This window comes from Penaeus japonicus, unplaced genomic scaffold (assembly GCF_977035675.1).
Source record: "Penaeus japonicus unplaced genomic scaffold, GWHDUDI00000001_assembly GWHDUDI00000016, whole genome shotgun sequence".
NCBI lineage: Eukaryota > Metazoa > Arthropoda > Malacostraca > Decapoda > Penaeidae > Penaeus > Penaeus japonicus.
In genome coordinates this window covers 4,758,170-4,785,836 of record NW_028234418.1, presented here as the reverse complement: position 1 = coordinate 4,785,836, position 27,667 = coordinate 4,758,170, and the positions used below count along the sequence as shown (strand labels likewise).

The 27,667-nt window shown below is 47.2% G+C and overlaps 1 protein-coding gene across 1 annotated transcript in view; it reads right to left on the bottom strand.

The window, feature by feature from the left end:
• The window catches only part of Karybeta3 (karyopherin beta 3), a 49,842-nt gene that overhangs the window by 11,154 nt on the left and 11,021 nt on the right, over window positions 1-27,667 (bottom strand). Inside the window, exon 2 of the mRNA XM_086545614.1 lies at window positions 1-104. This exon is cut by the window's left edge and continues 46 nt beyond it. Within this exon, the coding sequence (XP_086401740.1) occupies window positions 1-104 (104 nt within the window). The remainder of the gene's footprint in view (window positions 105-27,667) is intronic.

The window sequence follows — 27,667 nt, the reverse complement described above, 5'->3', positions numbered from 1 at the left end:
AGGACTGCAGCCATGGTGCGTGCATCTTCGCTGGCTGCTTTGTTTACAACATTGGTTAACAGTAACTGGAATTTTGTTTCATTGGGGATCTGATCATATGTGTTCTGAAATAAAGAAAAGAACCATTAGTATTTTGTATCTATAATATGAGAAAAAAAATAAGGTCTGATATAAATATACATTTATAACCAAATGGATCATCTGGTTCAAAAATGGACTGGTATAGGAAATCTCTCCTCACAAAAATTTGGCTTGTCATAAAAAAAAACTCTCTCTCTTTCACAGCTAAAATATATATGACTAATCCCTGGGGATAAGCAATGACAATACACCAAAACCATCATTTGCTTGAGACAGGTCTCAGCATGACTCAGCAACCAAAAAGCCCACTTGGTGACTTGCTGTGGTAAATATCCATCTTTTGCCCACATAAATAAAAGGGCACTGACCTTGCCCTCATGTAAATAACACAACTTGCTAATATCCCCATACTGAATACAAATGGCGATTAAAACTCCCAATCTGACTCTCTACTAACAATGCCAACGCTTCTTATAAGGACATACATTACTTATTTCCAAAGCTAGGACACTCAAACAATTCAAAACAGTCTCACATGAATATCTCCTATAACAGATGAAAAGCACATGAACTAAAACTAACCCCAACTAACGCAACAACAAGCATATCACAGCAAACCAAGAGGGTAATGCAGTATCCTGTCCAGCCAAGTCATTATGGCTCAAAACTGGAGAACCTGAACTGTGCACAAGCAGCATTCCTGCCAGCCAAACAGGATCCTTCTCCTCTCACAGTCATTGTACTTGTATACAATAAAACATCTGTCATTTGAGTTTTAAAAATAAGTTGGGAGTGGAACTTGCATCTTTTCATTAGTTGTTTTCCAACTGCTGGCCAAAACATGTATAAAACTGAGATGAGAGAAGGTATTTCATTTAAACCAATTACTTATAATTTCCACAAACGAAATTAAGAACCTTCATCTTCCCTAAATTAGTTTATAATCACACTTGATAGACCAATTCCCATCAGTCACATAATGCATTAAATTATCTAGAAGGATGGTTTTGTCTGTTTTCTAGCCCTGTAACCAGGAAATAGACACAAACTTTACTTCCTAATCAGTTATAAGTACAAATACCTAAACCATGTATGTTGCACTTCCCTCAACTACTTATAATACATTTGTTGAAATCATATACATTAATTCTCTTTCGCACGACATTCAGTCATAAAATCGGATGATAAAAAATCTATTAGCCAAGAAACAACAACTTGTGATGGTTCATGTACCTATCACACCGATTTACTTCTCATGTCAGTTAGGGATTAGCATTTATAGTGTTTTAGTAAATATAATTATTTGGGGACATTTCAATAATTAAGAGAACTAGCTATCCGGTAGCAATTGTTCAATCAAATCTGTCTCGTTAATATTTTTTTTCTAGTACGTGGAAGAATTTATTGTAGGTATTCAATAGAGCAATTCCGACTGACAAGAAAGAAAGAAAGAAAGAAAAAAAGGAATGAATCCTTCAACATTGCAAATAATGAGTGTTCCGAAGTTCATGGAAATACCGTCTCTCCAATTTATAGTAACCTGTCAGCGATATATTTACACATCTCTATCTCCTCGCCTTGCCAGTTTTGAAGGTCGTGATAATATAAAATAAGGCTTGATTATGTCTAAACTATTATAAATCCATAAAAAGGTATAATTTATAATTCATCCGGCTTCTTCATTTTCTCCATCCCTCCTCTTCGACCGGCCCCATGATTACGAGTGGCGCAATTAAGGACAGATTGTTGAAGAAAGAGAAGGGAAAAAAAGACAATTAAAACCTTTTGAGAACTCCTCGCACCAAGTCGGGCGAACACCAAGTGTACAATGGCAGCCCAAAAAGTCCCATGTTCGTGCAGCGTTTGCCTTAACGGGCCGATACGAACTTTTAATTCATTTACAAATATGGTATACCCAACCGTCAGTCTACAAATAGATACGGAGATGGCCAGAATTATGCGCACTCCAAACGGGGCTACTTATTGAGGAAATATCCGTACATGGCGACGAATGATAAGATCTACTGTAAAAGTACCAAGCAGGCGTTTGCTGCAACACTCCCGCTTTGACCTTCAAACTGTGAGCACCCGCCAGTGCTGCCAACACCCGCCGCCGTCCCCTATCACCTTCGCTAACTTGCAGTGGCGTAACGTTGTTTTGGCGATGCTGATGGTTAACGTAACTTGACGCTAGCAACATGATCAGCTGGCATGAGCTGCGCTCCGGTAGTGAATGTCGCGATGAGAGGGAAAAACGGGGAATAAGGAACATCGCGCTAACGGGAAGACCTTAATAACGCTGCACCGCGAGAGGGAGATGGCCGGTGATGCCGTCAGACAAGGCGTTTTTTTTCTCTTATTTCTAATTTATTATCAACTACACTTATATTCAAATGCATAAATCATCTCCAACGCCACGAGACCTCATAAGGACAATCAATGTACAATATCCGTCAAAGCAACTAAGCCGGGAAGAAAATAGCAAGAAGCGTGGCCGAAAGACTTAAGTTCCCGCCAAAAAAAACAAGAGTGGGTTACGAAGAGGGTCCATGAACTAACAGTTCCTGCTGGCTTGTACCGCCGCTTTAGAACTCTGGTCTCTACGTATGTAGTGTGTTTCCCATCCCTTTACCTCTCTTCGTAAAACGCTTAAACATTTTGTGGTCCAAACAAACAATATGACGAAGTAGATAGCCCCAAGGAAGCCTATCATTCAGCTCCTTGTAACGAAAAAAACAAGGAGAAATCTTTCCAGGACGTTTCCAGCCCTCTGCCTCCTAACCCTCCCTTCCCTTCCCACCACCCACGCTTTCACCTCTCCCGCCTTCCTCTCCGTGAACCAACTGAGGAAGAAGGGGAATAATCATATGCAAAGAAAAATACGTATGAGTCATTAAAGCAGGAAGAGATAGGAGGAGGGAGAAAGAATTCGATTTTTTGAAAGTGTATGTAAAAGAAAAGAAAGAGAGAGAGAAAGAGAAAGAGAAAGAGAGAGAGAGAGGGAGAAAATAACTAAAGTAGGACTTAAAAACAGTCACGGCGGGTGGCGACCCTCTACCATGTACGCCATCACCCGAATGACAAATTTCCACCTGGAGGCAGAAAGTTCGTGACAAGTGGTGGCGGTGCCGCCTGGGGGACACGGCCGTCCACTCAAGGGGGCACTGTCCTCCCTCCCTCCGTACGCCCAGCATCCCATCCCTTCGTTATCTCCATTTCTATATCTTTTCCACGTTTGCCGGTGCGTTTTGAGATTCACATAAATATATATATATATTTTTAAAACAATGGGACAGTCTTATATGATAATTCAGGATAACAGATACAATTACCAATTGACACAAAAAAAAAAGGAAGAAAATAAGTCGAGCCACGTGGCGACAATTACACTTTCACTTCCCTCACCCTCAACGCCCCTCTCCTCCCCCCCACCCTCACCCCTAGCCCCAGCCCCGCCCTCAACCGGAATTATGACGAAGTCAGGGAAAATGAGGCGTGCGGGGTGCCAGGCTACTCGTTATTGTCTCCAATGAATGTGGCGGGCGCGAGCGAGCACGGGCGGGTGGGCGGGCGGGAGTGTGTCCCAAGATACAAGCGGCACCTTGTCTTCTTTTCCTTCCTCTCTCTTGCACCCAAACCACGAGGGACGAGGATTCAAAACCCACAGGGTGGAGGAAAGGAGAACCGAAGTGGGGGGAAAAGAGTATGTGTGGAAGGGAGGGAGGGAAGGAGAGGGAGAGGTGGCTGGGGTGTTCTGCTTTGCCGTGGTGTTATTCCAAGCACGAAAAGGGAAAAAAAAAGCATAGAACTTTCAATCAAGAAACGTGTAATCATATCTGCAAGACATAGCTAAGAATGCAACCCCTCGATTAAAAGCGGCACTAAATCCATCCCGTTTCTACAACTAAAGACGGCAATTAGAAGAAGTAACCCCCTCCCCCCAAAAAGAAAAGAAAAAAGAAAATTAAAAGAAAAAAGAAAAGCTGCAAAGACAAAGCACAAAGCTGCATTGTCCACCTCTTATTGTTCTTCCCCTACAACCCGTCGGGCACGATAGGAACTCCTCAACGAAGGGATACAGGGTACGCGCCTGCCCTCCATGTGTCTGTCATGCCAGGGTGACGAACGCGTCGTGATGACGCATCCTGGCTGTTAGACGCACACCAATGCAGCGCCACACGAGAACCGCCGACGAAAGAAAGGCCGACGGAAAGCCAGTCCCTTGCGTGAGGGTGAGCGATGCATCGGCAACGGACACGCACAGTATTAAGTAGCAACATGGGATAGTAAAATGTTGGTAGCAATAAACTTTTTTTTTTTTTTTAACGCGGAGAAGATTTAGTTCGGGACGCATGATGAGCAGCGACCTGTTTGTACACGCTGCAGCCTGTACATACAGTAAATGTGCATACACAAATTTAAACAAATAAGTAAATAAATAAACAAAACAAATAAATAAACACACAAACAGACTAATACACCACCACCACAACGGCGCCCACATAATCCATTAGAACTCTTCTAATAAAAAATACCCGTTTTAAGTGTGTCATTTTTATTTGGGTTCTGCTAGGGAGTAGTTACGTCTTTCTCAGACAGACGAGTGGAGAAGGAAGTTGGGGATAGGATAAGGAGAGAGAGGAGTGAGAGAGAAAGAGGTGGTGAAGGAGGAAGGAGTGAGAGAAAGAGGTGGTGAGGGAGAAGGAAGGGGGAGAGAGAAAGAGGTGGTGAGGGAGGAGGAGAGGAGGGAGAGGAGAGAGGGAAAGAGAGAAAAGAGATAGAGAGAGAGAAGAGAGAGGATAGTAGCATTAGCACATCCTTGTACCAAGACCGCAGACACGCCAATCTCGCCCTTACGCCATCCGAGCACAAACACCCGAAACTCGGACGGAGGGGAGGATTTGTCGGCAAGCCTTCTTATTAGTTATTGCGGCGTACGGACGGGACGGGCCGGCGATGAAACTGTGCAGCTCCTGTCCCTCTGGCCGGACGCTTATCTTTACTACATGGGCTGACGTGCCTAAATATAAATGGCACTCGTTCATCGCCGGTGAAAATAGCCCGATATGTGGATTAAAAAATAAGTACCAGATTAAGCACACGCGGAGACTCACTCCCCTCTCCTCTCCCCCCCTCCCTCCCTCCCCATTCCCCCCCCTCAACCCTGTTCCTGACTATCATGTAGACCGCCGATGATCGAGCTACAACCACGAACACATTCATGGAGCAATAATAGATAGTCCCAAAGATGACGACGACGACGACGGCGACAGCACAATTGTCCTAGAGAATAAAAAAACGACAACAATCGACTATTCTCAATATTACCCCCCCTCTTTTTCAGCATTTTCTTCGCCTCCTCTTTCATACTGGCAATAACTCGCTCTCCTAGATATGTAGAGAACAATTTATGACGCGCCGACAAGCTCCTCAGGAGGGAGGGGGGGAGGGGGGGGAGGAAAGGAGGGAAGGGGGGGGGGGAGACAAAAGCGGGCCGGAAGGAAGTCAACAACCAAACAACAGGCCGCCACTTCCAGCCAGCTATCGCCACCTCGTTTACTTAAAGAAGAATACTCGAAAGCAATACTAAATACTCGGGATCTGTAACAATCATCACAGTCATCCGCCATAAAAACACAGGTATCAGCGCCCGTATTACTGCGAGGAAACAATAAATCCCAAATGGAGTCTTCCTTCAGCAACTAGACGTTCAAAAAATACCTACAATCATGATCAGTTTGTGCAAGCAATTTAGTGTAATAAGCGGCTTTATTCTCTAAAAAAAAGTCCTATTCCCTGTCCAAAAATTATTACAACTCCACTAAAATGAACTGATCTAAACCAGACGACCCAAAAGGAGAGAGAAAAGCCTGCCATAAGCGTCGATGGAAAAGAAATTAAACATTGATGATATTCATACTAAAAAAAGCCCAGCACCAGGAACAGCGTTGCAGGCAACACAAGCGCGGGGGCGGCGAAGGTGTAGCAGCCAAACTCGCAGTCGGCGGAAGTGGCAGATCACCGTCAAACCGCAGCGCTCGGTGCCTCAACCCTTCCCCACCATTAATATTGACAACCCATCACACCACCGCCGACGCAGCCAAACACAGACAGACACATACACAGACAATTGGCTGTCCCGAGCATGCTTACTAAGCTTGCACATTAAAGTAATGCATGGGTTTAATGCTTTTTTTTTTTCATAAGTAGTTCTTTATCCGCCTACTCCTTTAATCTTCAAGCCTGCCTGCCTGCCTCTCCGCCCACAACGACTGCCCTCACGACCTTGCGTCCACAGGCCTGTTATGTCACCTGCAGGCTGCATGGCGACCTACACCGTTGCCATGTGAACACTAGAATGCCACCTTCCCTGCTTGCCCCCCCCCCCCCCCCCCTTGACCCAACCCCTTCATAACGTGACGATCGCCGCCGCGTCCAGCACGCAATATAGACTCTTATAATCATCCATTCAACGGTGGGATGCGGTGCGGCGAATGAGGATTTGGCTCTAACTAAAGTAGAATACGGAGACCAGAGAAACAAGCGTCTTACACACGCTTTCTCGAATCACAATACGTTCACCCTGAAAGAAAGAAAGAAAAGGAAAGAAAGACAGCGGCAAACCACACACGATCACCACACGCGCAATGGATCAATCGGGAATAATCTCGCAGCTACCATTCCCACGAATAACGAGCCGCGGCCGACACGCCCATCACAGCACATACGTGGTTCCGGTAGCCACGTGTTACCTGGACTGCCTTCCGGATAGAGATAGAAATAGAAATAGAAAAAGAAAAAGAAAGAACCACTCTCATAACGAAGGTCGAATACGAGTGCCCTGTGCCTGTACCCTGGAGATGGCACTCGAGCAACCACCCCTGGAGATCACCCTCACTTACACACAATAAACATCCGGGATAAACCATTGTCGATAGACTCTAGAAACGTAAATAACTCGAGAACAATGCAATCAAGTCGCAACAAGCAGTGACAACACCAATATAGGGAACCCCTATAGAAGTCTAACCTACTTCAAGCAAGAACTGGCTTGCAGACGAATATATCCACCCGCATGTAAACGTCCATACATATACACGATGGCTCACTCGGTGTTTATATAAATAAATACATACATACATACATACACACACCGTGTTATGTGTACAAGTCTGAAACGAGACATGCGCAAAGGATCTTCACCTCCAGGATCTCGGCTTTAGTTCTAAGTTCAGAATAAACAAGATGATCCAATGTGAGTAAGCATGAAGCAGTTGCACAGGACCCGAGCGCGAGCTGGAGGGGGGGGGGGGGAAGATGTAGCGGTGTAGTGAACCCTCCCGTCCTACTCCCCTCCCCCCCACACCACCACTGCCCACCCGTTCCTATTGTTCCCCTAAATGCTGGTGACCCACTGTTGTTAGGCCCACTACCACGCCGCACCATCGCTGACCACGATCTCATCATCAGGATGCAACACTCCTTCGTAGTTGTTAACGTCTCCCTGTCTCTCTCTACCTGTACGTCTCCCAAGTCGCTCCCCGTCAAGAAACTACTTTATATTCCTGTTAAGCCACACCCAGCTCAATCACAAGCGATTGCTAATGCAAAAGAATATAGCCTAAACCAACTGAAGCGTAACACCCCACAAGTAATCAGTCACAGGGCGCTGTCATGTCTTCCAGCAGTCACCGTAACCCTCGCTTCCCTCCTACGACGCAGTACTGCTACTAAATCTCAAGCAGTAGGCACGCACGCAAGGATAATCAAGACCTGCTCGCCTGCCACCAACACCTGAGACAATGATATATTTTATTTTATTATTATTTTTTTTTGGCTTCCCCACATTGCTCCGTTCCACCCGACGTACAATCGGGCGTGACAAAGCACCGCCTGGTCGACACCCTCCTGCACAATCTTGCCCAGATGACCGCTACATCCTGAACGCCGTCGCCGTCGCCGCAAACGCACAGCTCGTTTATTTCTACCTCCCACTCGATGTAAGATCTGAGCCATGTCGACAGGACCTCCCCCTTCAAGTCAACGAGGCGGGAGGCTTTGCGGCATACATTCCTCTATTCACCAGGACACTAAAAACAAATTCAAATCCTGGTACCAAAGTCCGTACCTTGGCTAAAATTTAAACAATATCAATATAAATGGTTCCCACAAAAATCAACCTCTATAAGCAATCCTTTAGATGTACAAAGCAGCCCGTCAAACACGCCGCGAGACACGAAAAATCCAAAAGCGAGGGAGTAAGAACGTGGAAGCCAGCGCGCACGTGAGAGTTCTCCCCCGGCCCAGAGTGACGACCCCGTCATCTGGCCCCGGGGGGTTTTGCCAGAGCCCCCCCCCCTCCCTCTTCCCATGCCGTCCCGCCGCCTCAATACATGCGTGGTGTTTTCTCTCTTCTCTTTCTCATTCCGTTTCAGCAGAATATTTCTGCGTTGGGTTGCCGTCTCACTCGAGGTGTTATTAACTAAATTCCGATTGCTGAACAACGAAGAAAAATCGGCACGCAAAAATTCAAACAAGCAACAGCATATGAAAGAATCGTCTACCAACACCTGAATACACAAATAACTTACTTTTGCTTGTTTATTTTTTTCTAGCTCATCTACGTACTCGTCCGGAGACAAGGCTAACCGGGAGGCTCACCGAGAGGGACGACGTCGGAGGAGGAGGGGAGGACGCACTCAAACCCCCGCCGCCTTATATGAGCCTCGCGTCCCACAGTTTTAACTAATGGCTCACAGGTGATAAAACGATTATAAATAATCCGACCTGAGACTCGTACTTGAGGAGCTGGACACGTCGCTGCGGGGTAACGGTTTGCTTTCAATTCTAACTGCTCGGGACGCCATTAGTATGCCCGGCTCCCCCCTTGCACTGGACTCCGAGCGCGCATCAACACGGCCGGCCTCTTCGGCATGCTAACAGCCCTTCGCAAGTGGATCACCGGGACATCGGGAAAGACAAACACGCCAAGCACGCCAAATACGTTCGTCAGTCACCAGAAAACAAGTAAAGAAATTAGAGAGAAGGGGGGAGGGGGAAGGGGAGAGAAGGAGAGGGAGAGAGAGAGTTATAATAAAGAGCATGAATACATTTGCAAACTTTAAGGACACTAAGTCAAAGTGAAATCGACGAAGCCTGACAGTCAGATCCTGAATCGGGTAGGAACTAGCATCACCAACACTAACTCGAGTGCGCCCGAGGCTCATCTAAGACTGTCGCAGATGCATTAAAATCACCAGAGCCATATAAGGCTCCCTTCGGTCCCAGTCAAAGCGAATACTAAAGGCAAGCGAGCTTCCGGCCCTCTTCTCCTCCCCTGGCTCCCCTGGGGTACGTGTCGGGCCTGGAAAAGAGCAGAAGCCTTGGGGGCAGGAAGGGGGTGGGGGAGTCACAGGGACGGGGCTGGAACGACTACACCTGCACGTTGGAATTCATCAGGTAGACACCCCCACGTCGCCGCCGCCCGCCCCTCAATACTAATACCGCGGCTGGACATCAAGCCGACGTCGTAATGCATGCGCCCTGTCCCGTCACCTCGCTCCCGAGGGAACCCTTGCTGCACGCTCGAGTTAGCGCAGCCCAGGAGCCAGCTGACACCTGTCGCTGCTTGTCTACCGGGCCTACCTACCTACATGCTACCTGGGTCTACCAAGGCTATTTACTCTCTCCCTTTCCTTCCTTCCTACCTACCTGCCGTGACTAGCCATCAAGGAAAAAAAAGGGGGACGAGCCCATTAAGGTAAATAGGCGACACTGAGTGACACTCGAGTGAAACCGCGGTGGCAGCGAGACGGTTCAAGGAGCCTTTCGTGAGGGCTAACGCTGGAGGGGAAGGACCAGGGTGTTTTATTTCGGAAAATTAGATGGAAACTTGTTCAACTGTGGAGGAGGAGAGTGCATGAGCGTGTTTGTGGGAGAGGAGTTATTTGGAGGTAGTAAATTTTACTCCAATGCATATGCGAGCGGATATGGAGGGAGCGAAGGTCCACACAAAAGACAACAAAGAGGAAACTACTTAACCCCGACAGTTAAATTATTACAATAACAACCGTTTGGTCCAAGAGTGAGTCATAACTGGCCAGCCTGGAGCCTTGCGCTGGTCCATGTGTTCCTTCCAGCCAGCCAGCCTCTCTCTCCCTCCCTCCCTCCCCGCGTGCAACTTATCATCAGCTTCATGAGCCCTTCTCGCCCCGTCATCGTCTTGCATTCCAAGCAACACTAACATTATACAACCTCGATAAAAAAAAAAAAAAAAAAAAAAAAATCAAAGAAAGTTTGTTAAAAAAAAGGTTCGATCGATGTGATTTCCATGATACGAAATGTAACGGGATGGCAAAAGAGAGAGAGAGAAAGAGAGAGGAGAGAGGAAAGAAAAAGAAGAAAGAAATGTTCAGGGAAAAGGGTGGGAGGGGAAGAGGGGAAACTCGAAGAGAAATAGGGAGGGGGGGGGGGGCGACGACGACGAGAGAGGCGAAGATAGGAAGAGAATGAGAGAAATAGGCGGTGCGGGGTGGGGTGGGGTGGGGTGGGGTATAACGCTCTCGCATGACTGGGGCTGGAAAGTTTCCAATTAAGCGAGGCATTTTCTCTCGGGGTCTTGGCCGACTTAAGAAGACTAACATCTATTCGAAATCATTCTTTAACTTTAAAAACGGCGAGAAAACCCTTCACAATAACCAGGGGGAAGGAAGGGCGATAATGGGACCAAAGATTAAATCATGTTTTGACAAAAACGACGTTGCTGGTAAGAAAGGGAATATAACAGAAAAACAAAACAAAAAAATAAACAATAAATAAAAATAAGGGCAAGGTGATACGAAGGGAAGATAAACTGAAGTAGCTAGAGATACACAAAGCGTTGTGTGCATACATTCTCGAATGCATGACACTCCCCGCGGGGTCCCACTTTACAACGCACGCCACCTAGAAGGCTATAGTTATGCTTGTGGGGGAGAGGGGGGGGGGAAGGACTGATTGAGAAGTGCATATGTAGGAGGGGAAGATCCGAAGAAACGCGTCAGCGAGTGAAGAGGGACATAGGAAGAGGGGAGAGAAGAAAGGTGACAAGGAGTAAAAGACAAAAAAGAGAAAGATGAGAAGGGACGAGAGGCGTTCCAGAGACGTTGAAGAAGCGATTGAAACACAAACGCACGCGCGCGCATTTAGTTGTAGTGTACGTAGACTCTTGCGAAGGTGGTGTTGCCCCCGCTACCCCGCCGATGTTCCTCCAGGCGCGACGGCGTGGCCTGGGGCGGCGCTGTCTTCCATCCCAGGAAAGCAATGTCATGGTGCGAGATGTGGTCGCCCGAGGAACAAAAGTATGCACGGGATGTTCTCTCTCGCTCATTCGCTCCATCCGTGCTCCAACACAGCGCCGAGACTTTCTTACAACTGCGTCTATAATAGCGTACTTCAATGGTCAATGACACGCATAGCAAGCAATCTGGCTTCGACGCCCGCAGCGCCGTTCATACCGTCTCCACATTGGGACTCCCAAGCATCGGGTGGTGTGCATGCGGGCCGTGAAAGAGCGAGCCGCCGTGTTTCTGGAAATTCCAGTCATGTTCGTCCGTTTCTCGGGATAGCATCTGCGAAGTGGCTAAAGGATGGACGGACATGATACATGGTCACCGCAACGCGATCGTCTTCGGACCCTTTAAGAAGGACGAGGAAAAACGGCAGTGATACTTCGATAATTTTTTTTTCTTCTTACCACAGGCTCGTTACCTAACGTGACTCTGCATGCATATGACATGCAGTGAATTTGTGGAGACACATGTGGACGTATGTACATCAAAATAAAAGGAACGAGAGAGGGTATGACTTTTTTTCCCATCATTTGCCACAACAGCTAAAGTCATTAGACGATAATGAAGGTCTCAGAGGTACCTCCCCCAACGCACCGACCACCACACGAATGTTTACTAAAATGCAGCAGATCAGGTTTGCAACACGCTCGGGCATTCCCCACCCTCCCCTTCCCGATGCCCTGGCGTAGCGGCACGGCTAATTCGACGTAATTACCTTCTTACGCTGTGAATAATCGCCCCTGCCGGAGAGAGGACTCGCAAACAGCCGTGACTCGCCGTCCTCGAGGGTCATTGCCTTGGAACAAAGGCCATCTCCTGGTACCAACATTGAAACGAAATGTTATCGGGATCCTTGAGCCCCGACAGCTTCGCTTGTTATTCCTCTTCTGTTCAAGAGATAAATCTCGGACAATCCCAAGGAGGGAGGGGGAGGGGAGATGGGATGGGACGGGATAGAGAGAGAGAGAGAGAGAGAGAGAGAGAGAGAGAGTGGCGGTTCCTAAATAGAGAATGACAATGTCATTAAAACCCAACCCTCCCTAGGCTACAGTCTTGATACCCACCAAAGGCCTCTCGACGACTCTTTACGAGGCCAACCGTGTGCCAGCACAGTAGCACCTGGTTCGATCAGCCACGATGTTGCAATCCTCGCCGAGTGTTGGCACAGCAGGTGGTCTTTTGTCCATTTTTAGATATAATTTTCTTGTACATACGTAAAACATGAACCAGTTTTAAAGTAAATATATTGCACTCCTAAGAAAGGTAGGCAAACAGGAAAGACACTTTTTCCCCCATCACACATTCCTCAAAGAAACATATCCGACAGAATCAGGGGGGCGGAGATGAACAAGCCAACGCCAGCCAGGATAAACGCCATCACAAGCAGAGCCGTGTCATAAAGTGACCTTGCCAGGCAGGCCCTGTATGCTAATTAGGCGAAGGTTAGTGTCGCAATCAATACTGTCTAAGAGAGGGGGAGGGGGAGGGGGGAGGGGGTGCTTTCCCATAGAAGGTTGCTCACGACCTCCCTCGACACATTCTTGTTCCCAATGTATACGGTTCCGGGCGGTTTTGGTCACGCCCGCTGCCGCTGGGAACTGAATAACGAATGGCTCCCGCAATTTGTCCCTCGTAATAAGCGCACAAGTGTTAAGTGCACATGCTACGTTTAATGACACTGCGAGTGATAGTTTGTTACTCGTATTTTCCACTTGCTCACTCCCCAATCTGTGTCTGCCTCTGTCTCTGAGGCGATCATGGCCATTCTGGGCCAGAAAATAAAAACGAAAGACACTCAAGCTAATAAAAACCTTGACTATAATGAACCCAGCACCGGCTCCCAATGGACATTGCAAGGCAGGTTCAAAATATCCATAACCGACTTAGCCAGAGCAGCCAGCCACATGGAGACAAGAACGCAAGGAAAACTAACCTTAAATAATGTGGAAGGAGAGGAAGAGAGAGAATACTACCACCACCTTGAGTCAAAGAAATAAAGTGGTAATCTCCATTCAACGTACAGGCCAAAGAAACTACTACAAAGTGAACGGATGAATAACAAGACGGAAAGCCTCAATGAAACATTCCATGCATTCCTGTGTACGTAATCAACTCCACAAAACCGCAAGAATGCATCGTGAAAACAAGCTTCTTACGAGACGTAGCCAAGACGGAAAAAAAAAAAAAAAAAATCCGAGACGAAGGAACATCACGTTATCCCCTTCAGATTATGTGTTCAGGAAAGGTGAACTTGCTTGTAAGAAAAAGAAAAGGGTGGAGGGTGGGGTATAAAACGAGGAGAATAAGGGGAATATAAGATAAATAGAAGAAGAAAGAAAGAGAGAAAGAAAGAGAGAGAGAGAGAGAGAGAGAGAGAGAGAGAGAGAGAAAGTAAACCGACCCGAATCATCTAGGGAGAAGCGGGTATGTAGATGCGAGTGACGGACGGACGGTGTGACGGCAAACGATATAAACAAACAACGCACGCACATACTAACACGTACAGGTTTGCCTTCGTGTTTCACGGGGCAAACCAGCTCGACGCCGTGAGGTCTCCATGACACCACAAAGAATTCGCAGCCCCGGCGTGACACTAGCTCATCTGACACCAACCTCCGCCCCCCCCACCCCTCACCCCCCTCCAACCTAATACACCTCCTACGGATCATCGTCGCCAACTATTTCCAACAGACTTGGGTTTTGTCTATTCTACACTGCGGTTATTCCGAGAGAAGATCAGTAATCTCCGCAGTTACGACGCAGGCTGTGCTGAAGGAGGAGGAGGAGGAGGAGGGGGGGAAGGGGGGGAAGGGGGGGTTGAGAGAGAGAGAGAGAGAGAGAGAGAGAGAGAGAGAGAGAGAGAGAGAGAGAGAGAGAGAGAGAGAGAGAGAGAGAGAGAGAGAGGGAGAGAGAGAAAGGGGGGGGGGGGATGGGAATACACGGGCCGCGAATAAAACGAGCACAGACAGATTAGCAGATAAAAACGTGTCACATAATCCTTTTGAACGAAAGCAATCAAACAAAGGGTGTCACATGAACCCGCAGCATGAAGGACCCCAAACAAAGACCAAACACACACACACACACACACAATCAATCGATGGTATTGTCATGCAGCATCTTTAAAACAAAAGATCCAACTCCTACATGCAACTTGGCATCTCCATAAGCATCATAAACGCATTTCCAAATCAAGAATAAAAAAATATATATATATACATATATAAAGGTTCTCTCAAAATAAAGGCACTGGGGAAGCGCAAACTGGATAGAACGTCGAAAGAGCGCAGCAATGACGCACCGCGAGTGAAGGTCGTTACTTCCTGTTGATACATGTGATTCATCGCGGAAAAAAAAAAAAAAATCAAAAAAATCAGAAGCTTCTCTATTTCTGATTAATTCAGTCTTCTACCGCAGGTGCAAAAAAAATATAAGGTAATGATAAAGCTTAAAAAAAACAACAACAAAAATATGCATAACGGTCATATTCAAACACGAAGTACTTTTGCCGTTGGGGGCGTACTGTTGTATATCGACTCAACCTCTGGCAGCGTGACTCCACCAGCCCCTAACCTGCGCCCCCCCGCCCCCCTTCCTCACGTACGCACGCACACTTACAGTATATCCCCCCCCCCTCCCGACATGCACACCTGTGATGGTAACTTATCGAACGAACCAACTAACACTTGGCTAGAAGTCCACTCAGCCAGTTAGCATTAATTTGAGCTAACAATAGACCAACGCCTTTCCCATCAACTGGCTATCATTTATAACGCGCGCGGCGAGAACCAGAACGGCCAGCAACCCCCGCTGTGTCCTTCGTTATCAGAAGCAGTTTACAACCACATGCCGCTACCATCACCACCACCACCAGAACAACACACACAATCAACCACGAGACAACACCAGTCATACTAAGCCTCCAACCACCACTGTGGTACCACCGACCAGCCAGCCAGCCAGCCACCCGCATCACAATTCATCTGCCACCACTACCGGCTAACAAGCAAACAAAACCTCCCTCCCCTGTGCAACACACGAGGTTGCGATAAGGGCATTTTACATTTGTCTCTGTCTATTAGCCGCGTTCATTATCAACGGCGCGATAACAACTTAAAAATAGAATCCTGAAAACCAAATGTCCAGGGACCGCGACAGTAGCTACTAGTGATTATCATCATCATCATCATTACTATTATTTTCTTGCGAAGATTGAGTCACTCTTAAAAAGGGAAGAGTGCGAATGACACCCAAGCAACCAGGGCGACAAGAATGCACATAAAAGATAAAAAGGTATCATGGACAAGATCTCGGCGTCGTCGTCTCCGCTCCGCAGAGCTCGTTTCGTAGCGTGGGACCCGGTGACGCGTGGGACAGCCGCGTCGGCACGGGAGGCATACATAGCACTTAATTATAATACCACCCGACATGCACACATTTTATAACCTTAATAAGCAGCATGTACAAGTGGGTCAGGTGGCATCCTGATGGGAATTCTAATGACTGCTCGACCGTCCTTTGGTTCAACTAACGAACCCCCAAATTAACATAAGCGAAGCCCCGACCATGAGCCAGCGAACGCACATAACACATGTTTCCTTTGAACAAACTCTGCCTCCAAAGAGTCGACTCATCTCCTCTAATAGGAAATCGCGATTATTTATGCGTTACTCGTTTATTCCCGCGCAGAAACTTGGAGAGACGTCTTACAGACTTATAAAAAAAAAAGGTCTTTTAAAACGCCACCAAAACTTGCGTGACGCGACAATCTTTAGAAAACACCCGAATGCATCGACACAGTGCAAAGCTCTCTCGATCCGCAACCAGAATTGATATCCAAGTTTTACATTCATGAATAATAATGGTGTTCTTTGGTGGCGCAGCCGTAATTATTCAGGTGCAGACACACGGTACTGACAAGGCGTTGGAGTCGGCGTGAGCCCGCATACCATTATGACCTCATTAACTAATAGCCACGCCATAATAGCCCTAAATCATGTGCGAGACATCACAGCGATATCACCATCAGAAAACGTTTTACAGCTGATTTGAATTTGAAATTTGACACTTTGCAATAGCTCTATTGACCAACACCAAGCATCTGTGCTCTCGCATCTTGGCACACAAATCACGGGCAAGCCTTCCCAGCATAATCTCCTCGTCTCCCTTTCATCCCCCAACAAAAATCACGAAAATAGATGAAAAATAAAAATAAAAATAAAAATAAAAATAACATACTCATTGCACTGACAACAATTTTAATAGCATCACTTCTCAAAAATCACGCGACCCCGGCACTAGTCTCGGCTCATAATCACGGCTATGATACAATCAGCCCCACATTGGTACTTCTTATCTCTTATCTGCCATGACCTCGTTATAGAGTACAGCCCATATCATGTTCAGTACGTCCCTTACCAAGTCTTTCATTATTGCAACAGGCGACACATACATACAAATGAATGTCTTGTATTCTCTTCCGGAGACATTTCTCTCTTTCTAGTATTTCATTGAAATCCAAAATAACTTTAAGGAATAGTTTTAGACGAACTTCCAAGATACTCTATGTGACATAAACAATATATACATTGCCACAAATTCTGATTTCATGTATCTGGATTGCAGGTATCCGAAAAAAGCAAAAGAATGAGAAATTTATACATTAATCCCCCCCTCGTGTGAATAAGAATAAGAATAAGAATACGAATATGTGTGTGTGTATGTGTGTGTGTGTGTGTGTGTGTGTGTGTGTGTGTGTGTGTGTGTGTGTGTGTGTGTGTATATGTATATATATATATATATATATATATATATATATATATATATATATATATATATATATAAAACGTATGACGCACACAAACAGATGGTTACAGCTCTGATCTATGCAACAAACTATGCACGTGGTTTCTGAAATACCGAGGTTATATTTCATCTTGGCGTCATTCTGCCGAGGATAAGAAAATGAAAAAGCGCCGAGTTTTCAAAAGTATTGGTATCGCTGACGTTCAGGAGAGCTTGTCAAGCGAACTTTTAGCCACCAAGATACTTTCCTGAATGCATAATAATCTTTTACGTGATAAGTAAAAGTGAACTATGAAGTTTGTAAACTGGGCGCCTACAAAATTAGCGTGTCTTCGTAAATCGTTATTTAATACAAGATATATCAATCCGTCTTCTCTAAAACCGAAATAAGAACAAACACCCTTGACTGACAAAGATCAGATTATCAGCAAATACACACAAAAAAAGACAGACGCGTTCATCCGAGACAATGAGTCATCACCCGAGATAAAACATCACTTCAAGGGACCGATGACAATTTTACTGCTAAACGCTTGAGATTGCAGGACGGAGTTTTGACACGGCCTTTGTCTGATTCTAGTGGAAGCGACCAGGCCATCCCACGGCGAGACCCACACGGCGGTAGTCATCATGCTATCATGCAAGACTCACCATCCCCCCCCCCCACCCCTCCGCTTCTCACCGTCAAAAGGACCTGTCAAAACACGAGACAATCAGAGAGAGAAAGAGAAAAAAAAACTCCTCGCGCACTCCACGACTTGCCCCCCTATTGCGTCATCGTGGGCCGACTACTTGCTAAAGGACTGTCTCTAAGAGGCTGTGTTCAAGAGACGAGTTTGGCTCAATTTTCCCCCCTTCGCGTGTTCCAGCCGAGCCAGAGCCCAAACCCGTTCTGGTCCTCCACGCCGAATGTAAACACACTGGCCCGGGGGCGAAGCGGAGACCTCCCTCGTGCCACCCGAGATTCGCCCTTGCGCCTCCCCGAGCGAGAGACGCCTCTCCCGTGCTCCCGACGCGAGGTTAACGGAGGGTTCTCGGCCAACGCAGAGGGATTTCCCTGCTTGCGACGCCTAGGCATAAGAGCCCTTTTCGAGGTACTGGCGCGTCTCGTCCTCCTCTCGCCACCCCACCAACGCGGGAAGGCCCGGCGCGAGCGAGTCTCCCCACCACGGCATCCGTCGATAAGGTCGACTTTGGGATGAAGCCGTCCCGGTCTCTCTCTCTCGCAAGCCCGGCAGACGAATATCTCCTTGGGCCGAGGCAGCGTAGAGAACAAAGCGATGTGCAACAGTCATAGGGGTTGAAGGGAGGGAAGGGAGTAGGAAGGGAGACAACGGCAAGAGATGTGTGGGGAAGGGGAAGGGGAAGGGTTGAAAGAGGAGGAGGGGCCCGCTAGGTATAACGGCGAGAACCAAACCCCCGACATTGGGTGCAAACGTGTAATATTCCACATGTGGGCGACATGAGGGAACGCGAGAGAAAAATTCGTGCTCATACGTGCATTACCTCGCCTAATGTCGCCACAAAACCAAGATTCCTTAACGCCCGTAAAACTAGTACCGTCACATACCCATGCAAATATCCATGACAAAACAGAGAAAAATACAGAACTGTACGAGTGTCTTAGTAACAAAGAAAGAAAGAAAGCCTAGACAGTGATAAACCACTCCATCTCTTAGCACTTCCAATAATTCCAATTTCATCAATTATCTAACGCTTTTTTCATTTGTCGCCCCCCACCCCCCCATCCCACCTTCGTTCCTTGGCCGAAGATCAAGGCAAACCACCATTATTAAAAGAGTGGAAGGGAGGGAGGGAGGGATATATCACATGGTATCTAAAGTCTTAAATAAAGTTGGCAATTATAAACTTTTAGCTCCGTCAACTACCTCCCCCCGACCCCCCCCTCTATCCAAACACTACCGCAAGCAGGGCAGAGAAGGCAGAGAAGGCAGGCAGGCAGACAGACAAGCAGCATGCAAGGGACCCCAAACCTCATCCACATGAGCCTAGGAAAAGAAGGAATGAAAAGAAAAGGACGGAGGGAGAGCAGAGAAAAGGATAGGAAAGATGGAGGGAGAGGGGAGGGGGAAGGGGAGGAAAAGGTGGAGGGAGAGGAGAGGGGGAAGGGGAGGAAAAGGTGGAGGGAGAGGAGAGGGGGAAGGGGAGGAAAAGGTGGAGGGAGAGGAGAGGAAAGAGGGGGTGGGGGTGAACCCTAAATGAACGCTTCGTATTCGTCCTCTACAACACCAAGGCACCAGAAAACAAGTCTAGACGAATGAAACACTAGTTGTCTGTCGAGAGATCTTACGTCATGTGAGCGCTGACACGGTGGGGGGCAAGGGGGTAAGGGGCAATGGAAAAAAAGGAAAGACGAAAACGGGCAAGGAGGGTAGGCCAGAAAAATAACAATGGAGGAAAGAAAAAGTCAAAATATAGAGCATGAGAGCGAGAGGAGGAAGGACAGAGGAAGTGAGAAGGGATGGAGAAGAGAGATGAGGAATGAGAGATGACGAGGTGGAGAGGGACGTAGAATGAAATATAAAGTGTATGTGGGGAGGGGGGGGGGGGGAGCAAGACGGAAGAGTAAGGAAGAGGGGAAGTGGAGGGAGGATGGAGAAAGAAGAGGGAAAAGTGTGGAGGAGCAAAAAGAAAAAAGGAAGGAAGGGGTAGGAAGTGAGAAAGAGCTAGAAAGAAAGAACACAGCTTAGCGGTTCCCGGGGTCTTTGGATGAGGGTCACACAGCGGGTCACATGGGACGGAGGGGGAGGGGGAGGGGGAGGGGTGGGATGAGTGGGTGTTACTTCCTCGAGTTATTTTTTTTCTCTCTCTCTCCATTTTTACACCCCTTCTAGAATTCTAACCTCCCCTCTGAATCACGGATTAACCGCGGAGTATTTTTTAAAAATAATCCCTTCAACAGAATACAAAAACTCTCTTTCAACGAATCATAACCTAACAAAGGAATGGCAAGAACAAAAAATGAGAGAAAGGAAAAGTCGAATATATATAGTCCGACAGACAAATGAGGAGGAGATAGGGAGACGATAGCCACCATCAAAAATTCTCAATTTGTAATCATGAATAATCTGCTAAGTATAAACAAACGCGAAAGCAGGATCTGACGGGGTAGACCGAGACAGACAGACAGACAGAGAGAGCGAAAGCTAGAGACTCATATAGACATATATAAAAAGATAAGGAAACCAATACCCCCTTCCACCCCCCCAAAAAAAAAAGAAGAAAAAGACCAGACCCAATTAGAAGCTGCGCAAGAAGGAAAGCAGCCACGTGATGAGAGTCATGACTTACGGGAAACCGCGAAGGTGATGGCAATGCGTCAAAAAATTGAAAGGGCCAAGAGAAAGCAGAGAGAGAGAGAGAGAGAGAGAGATGAAGGGTAGGCGAAGGGGGGAGGGGTGGAGGGAGGGAGGTGGTCAGGGCTAGGAAGACTCATAACTACCCATGACAACATTCGCCGACTCACGATCCCCTCTCTCCTCTGACCCCCCATCCCCATCAACTACAGTACAAAACAATACTCGCTGTTAAATGCAATATACAAAGCCCGACTGCTCACACGAACAAAAATCAAAATTGCTAACAATACGAGGATAAAGTCCTGCTAACGCGCATATACATACACACACACACACACACACACACAACGAAAGGTCAAGAGAGGGTCAGAGTTCACCAATAAACAAGACGAGGCTGACTACAGGAGATGCAACAGGAAGCAACGTCTGCTGTAACGAGGAAAATCCGAGGGGGTAGGGGTGTTAGGGAACATACGTAGTGGAGTAAAGGGATGACGTTTTAATGCCGCGACATGGTAAGCAACAACGACTTAGAGAAAGAAAGAAAGAGAGAGAGAAGGGGGGGGGGGAGGCAAGGACAAGGACGAAGAGGGAGCAAGAGATGAAGGGAGGGAAAGATCAACAAGATCCAACTAAACGAAAAGTACACACTCCCTCTATATATAAATACAAACCCAGAAAACTTCGAAAATGATGAAGTCATAGTCATGTTTAAAAATATAAAATCAGTGCCTGCCGTTGAGCAATGGGCATTTGCTGGATGCTTGGTGAACATCTTGGGGCACACCACAAGGATATAGTCCTGATGGCGATGTTTAGACAGCCGGTCTGAGAGAGTCGTGTCTCCTGATGCGCCAAGAGGTGAAGGGGGTAGGAGGAGGATGAGGATGAGGATGAGGAGGAGGAGGGTGTTGATAAGAAATCTAGATGGGGATTACCGAAGGGAAAACAAAATAACATGAAGCCAAAAAGCCAACGACACTAAAGGAACAACATTTAGCTTGAGTCACCAAGACTCTACCCTTCCTCCTAATTCTATTCCTCGCAAACGTCAGCGATTACCCACTCGAAGTAGTCTTGAATTTTCCGCGCCACTAAAACGTTTATCGCCCCACCTAAGCAGCTTGTCATTCAGATCATCCAGTATATGGCATGCAGAGCACGTGCACCACAGATGCATAAATCGCAAATGGGCTGGTCTAACACGTGGCTTTGGATTAAGTAAACAAACACCACGTGGTCGATGGCAACAACGTTGCAGTGAAATGAATTCACTATTTAGAGAAGAAATTACCATCAAAACAACTGGAGGTGGGGACGCACGTGGGAAAAGAAAATAAATATTCTGACCTCCCCCTCCCCCCGTCACTGCCTCCCCACACAAGCCAATCACGGAGCCTCAGGAACAACTATTCCGACAACAACGATTAGCTTGTTAATCGAGCGCTCAATAATGTATACACAAAAAAACAACATGCATGACAAAATGTTGGCACTCAACCTGCCGCGCATTCGGAATACAGATCGCCGCCCCTCGATTTCATATTCCGCGGACGGCGCTGAGGTCTCCACCTCGCGCAATTACAACACGCCGCAGACCGACTACCGAGGCGGGTTGTTTGTTGCTCGGGCATGGCTATCAAAGCTTTTGCCTTGCGGTGGATCGGCCTAGTGACGCGCTGTCAACACGCCGGCCAGGTAAAATACGCGAGAAGCAATCCTGCTGACAATTCAAAGTGTGGAGGGAAAGCTTAATCTGGACTAGCTAGAGAGACTTGCCAACTGACAACGCTGTACCCAAACACCTTCAAATGAATCAAGGGATATTCACATTTTTAAAGCAAAGCGAACTCTTGAGGGTCTCCTGGTTGACAGGGAGGGTTGATTTAACTTCACTTCAGAATATTATAAACTCGAAATTATACACAAGCTACAGAGACCATTATTATTATCATCATCATTATTATACTATGAGTATTTACTATGGCAAAGACTACAAGTACATCAAGCGCGTCAGTGGATACAAAATTAACGGCAATCTGACCACTCCTCGCATATAAAGCCACCCTCACCACAGACTCTTGTAAACAAACAAACAAATCGAGTAATATAGGGAACAAGCCGTGTCGACAAAATAAGGCACTCTTTAAACCCGCACGCGTATATCATGTGCCCCTGGGTGCCATGCTGTCCTAGAACACGAACAATTTGCGAAGACATGACGTCACACACAGGAAGCTTCCGGGCGATCTCCTAATTCCTTAAAGTTGCTTACACATCCCATGTAATGCTGACGTCTAAAAGGATGGCGGTAATAAGGAAGTACATACAGGAGGAGGAAGAAAAAGAAAAAAATAATCCTGTAGAATAAATGTATGAAGGTCAATTCCCCGACCAGTGCCGACAGCTGTGACACTTCCAGCTATTCCAGCATTATCATAGTTCCATATCATCTCCGCCCCCCCACCTGTACTCTCCAACCACAACCCTCACCAATTTCTAAATACCCTACACCTCCCTCTTTTCTACTCCTCCTCCACAGCCACAAATCCCGCCAGAAGGGCTCAAGGAGGACCTCCTTCGAGTCGCTCTTTGAACTCCCAATCCCCCTTATCTCCTCCAGCATCATCGTCGCCTCATTCACTCCTGGCAACGCCGCCCTACATTTCGCACTTGTTTTACATAATTAAATATACGTCGAAGCCGACATGTGCTGGGGAACCTGCCGTAAGGGAGCTTAAGAGAGCTTAAGAATTCAGGTGACGAAGCTTAGCTTTAAGAGGGTCTAAAGAGGTGCGTGGAGGGTGTGGGGTGAGGGGAAAATACATTAAAGAGTAATAGCTGGAAGGAGGATTACAAGTAGATGGGTAAAGATGACGCGGGATATAGCAGAGGACGAGGAGGAAGAAGAGGGCCAACTCGGTACTAGACCGATCCTGTCTAGGAGCTTGCAATCAGAAACAAGAACCGAGTCAGTCGACGAAGCCCTACGACGACCCATGCAAGGGGAAGGGTTGAGAGGATGAGAAAAGGGGAATAGTAGTAGGTGGGACAGGGGGAGGGGAGGTTATTAGAGAGGAAAGACAACACCATGGCGTGACGGACGCGAGGGGACACACCCTAGTACACTCTCATACAGTCACCATCTTTTACCAACAAGCATCCCCCTTCCCTCCCTCCCTCTCACTCTTCTTCCCCATGATTCATCACACACTTAAAGAGCTTAGATCACCAGCCTCTCTCTCTCTCTCTCTCTCTCTCTCTCTCTGCGACGGGATAAAAACAAAAGACTAAAAACATACACATGATTAAACCTTCATCCGAAACGAAATTACGTCGGGCTCCCTTGCCCAATACCAAAAAGCCTTACATAATGGATACTTCAAACACGAGCGTCTCCATTCAACCCGACACCAATACGGCGGAGAGGGGATAGGGGAGAAGGAGGGGAGGGGGTTGAGAAGAGATGGGGAAAGGCAAAGCTCAGAATGGTAGAGAGAGAAAGACAATACAGGACTCGGGTCAAAAGTACGGGTTATTGACGCAATCCCACGAGATTCCGACTTCGAAATGGGCACCGCCTCTTTCAAGATTGTGGTCGTGTGAGAAAAGCAGTAATAGTAATATGACGAGAGTATAGGTTGCATCATGATGCTGAATTATCGGGAGACTAAAAGGTACACAAATGTAAATAAAAAAATATATAAACCACCGACACATCATAGATCTTACATGGACGGACCTAAATCAATGCATCAGTGAAAGAAAAAGAAACAAACGCAGAAAAGGATCCCGACGACGCATGCGCAGTCCCCCTCCCCCTCCCCCACCCCCACCCCACATGCCGCCACCAGCACCACAGCCGAAAAAAAGCGTATCAAATGCACATGGTCTCGGGGCTGACAAAACATCTTGGCTTTGCCTTTTCGGGAACAGAAGCATCTTAGCATCCCTGACGACGAGCTGAATAGCGTGAGTGATCCCAAGGTCTTCGTCCTTTAGCTGTCGTTTCCTGCTGTTCTCCTCCCCTTTCCTTCTCCTTCTACTCCTCCTCCTCCTCTTCTATTGGGAGCAGTGGCAGTTCCCCTCCCCTTCCCCCCCTCTACTTCCCCAAACCCTACAGCTACACCTTTTCCCAGGTTTTATCCTCTTCTGCTGCCGTTCGTCGTAATATCTCTCGGACGTTTGAAATACACACCAACCCTCCCTCGCGTCACTCTTAAAAAATCGGTTTTCATAGACATATCTATTTCACTTCAAGAGACACACATACACAGATTATATATATATATAGGAGAGAGAGAGAGAGAGAGAGAGAGAGAGAGAGAGAGAGAGAGAGAGAGAGAGAGCATATATCACTTTTAATCGACCACGCTGGGTGGGATACAATTAATATAAATAATACTAGAAAAAAACTTAATATAGTATAGACTAATAAGATTTTTTCCCCGCACCCACATCTAAGGTCATTAGCGGTAGAAAGACAGACAGACAAAATGAGAGAAGTCAGCACATCCGCGCCGCCATGCCATATATCGGGGACAAGCACCACACGCTACTGGCCGCGAGGGTAGGGCGGACCTGTGCCGTCGCGCCCTGCTTGCCACGTGGCCTCTCGGAAAAGTGGCACTTTGCCGAAATGTCAACGTTTGCCAAACCCACTTACAACATCGCCACTACAACAATGGCATATTTAAACGAACACTCCGCAAATAAAGCGTTGCATAAAAAAAGTAAAAAAATAAAAGGGAGAGGAAAAAAACAACAACAACAACAGTCGCTTGCAGTGCCTTCTGATAACGGATCGCCAAACACCACGTCGAAATTAGGCCGCATTTTGGTGTGATTACTTCAGTCTTCACTAATATTCAATCCCGTGTGCTACAAAACAAAAACATTCGTAATGATAAAACAAAAGTCGAGATAAATCGGCTTACGGGAAGAACAAATGATAGGATGTATTACGACAGCCGCCATAAACACACTATTAAACCCTCAAAACAATGACATAACGAGCCAGTCAAAGGACGAAAAAAGGGGACAAATGAGCAACATGCGCCTTCTTACGACGGGACACCTTTAAGGTGGACGCGCCGGGGAAACTGCACAGCAAAACCGCCCTTACCGAATTTATAAAGATGGCAGCAGGGAGAGGAGAGGAGAGGAGAGGAAGGAGGGTAGAAGGAAAGGGATGGGGGTTGAACAATTTGCGAGTGACTAGCCCCCCCCCCTACCCCCCTCGCATCAATCTAACCGGATGAGAAGAGAATTGCTGGCGGTGTGAATGGGTGGGGGGAAGGAGAGGGGATGGGTTGGGGGGGAGGGGGCACAACGAGGAAGACCGATCCTTAACCCTGCAAGTGCAAGTGTGACATACTGTGACACTCGACACACGCCCCATCTCTCTCTCTCTCTCTCCTCCTTCCAAGGCTGATGGTCGGGGAAGGAGAAGGGGAAGTAAGGAGGGGGAGGGGGGGGTTGAGGGCAGAGGGGGGGTCAAAAGGACCTTGAGATTAATTCGGGCGCGCGAACAGCAACGCGAGATGCTGGATAAGCGTTTATGTCACTGTGCATGAACGTATTAGAACTTATCTCATGGGGAGATATGCAAAGCGGCCTGACAAACAAGCGGCTACTGGTATACTAGCACGATGAAAGAGTCCCGGCAGCAGCGGCGAGACTTTTTGAAAGTATTAAAGCACACAAGATGAAATACTGTGATTTCACCGACAAACGCGGGTAAACCTCCCCCCCGAAAATGCACGTCATTCCCGGTCGAGAGAGATTTAGCGCGTGCGTGCGAGTGAAAAAAGAGGAGGGGGGAGGGGGGGTTATTGCTCATGATATAATTAATTACAAAGCTATCACACCATGCTAATCGACCCCTCAAAACCGTCCCATTCCGAGCCAACATTAACTATACACAAACAAACAAACAAACACGTTGAAACAAAGACAACAACACGATAACGAACCGTGAGAGCGATCCCGTTTTTCATTTCAATATTCCCATTTAATTCACTCCTTTTACTTGACCCACGTCCCCCCCCCTCCTCCCGCATCCCCGTCCTCTTCCTTGCCTACCCAAAACCGCCCACGTGGCTGTCAACAAGAACCGGAAAAGCTGCGAGGCAAGCACAGCGCGTGGGTGGACAAGGGGCGGACACTAGAGCAAGAGGAGGCATTCAAACAAGGAAACAACCCAGATCAAACCAAGCCAAGCCAAGCCACAACGTCCCTGAAGAAGGTCGATACTACTTGGGTTATCCAGGCTTTATGCAAGTCCTGGAGAGGAAGCGGAACTGGACCAGGAAAGGGCCATGCTTAAAGCGGGCCCGTCTCGTTTACACAGGTGGTCGCGGCCATTTGCCAGGATACGTCAATTTCATCACATGCAATGAGCGTTTCCCCGGAACGTCTTAAAAGTCGTCTTGCTTGACCGCCACAAATAAAAATACTTGTGAGCAAGAGACGGAAAAAAAAAATAAATAAATAATAATAAAAAAACACACCAAGAGGATATTTCAAATGTCATCCGCCGGGAGATTTGCGAGGTGGAAAATGTTCACCAGAACATATACACAAATACGAGACGTATCAAAACGGGATGTCTTTCCCCCCAGTCATCGACCCAACCAAAGGAGTGACAAGCAACAATTCTCAATAAATGTACAAGATGTATATATGTATGTATGTATGTGTGTAGGCATGCAGACGAAACAGTCCATATACATCTTAGGATTCCAGTGATCCTTCAGGACTTGCCTTCCTTAGTTCAGGAATCTCCCCAAGCCCGTCAGCCAACAGGACACAACAACGGTGGTGGCAACGACGGCGGCGGCGGATGGCGGTGGCGAAGCGCTCTTTACAACAGACCAGGGAGCGGGAACTCTTCTGCCAACCACCTGTTGTTCACCGCCACCACAGCCTCCCCTCCCCCCTCCCCCCTCGCACCTCCCTTATCCCCTACCACACCACCACCGCTAACGCCACCACCAGCACGCCCGCTCCAACACACCTACCATTAACTTTCATAAACCACCCGAGAACTTGGCTGAATATAGACCGTCGTAGTCTTGTTCTTGGCTTGCCATTCGAGTTCAAGGGAAACTAATATATATATATATATAT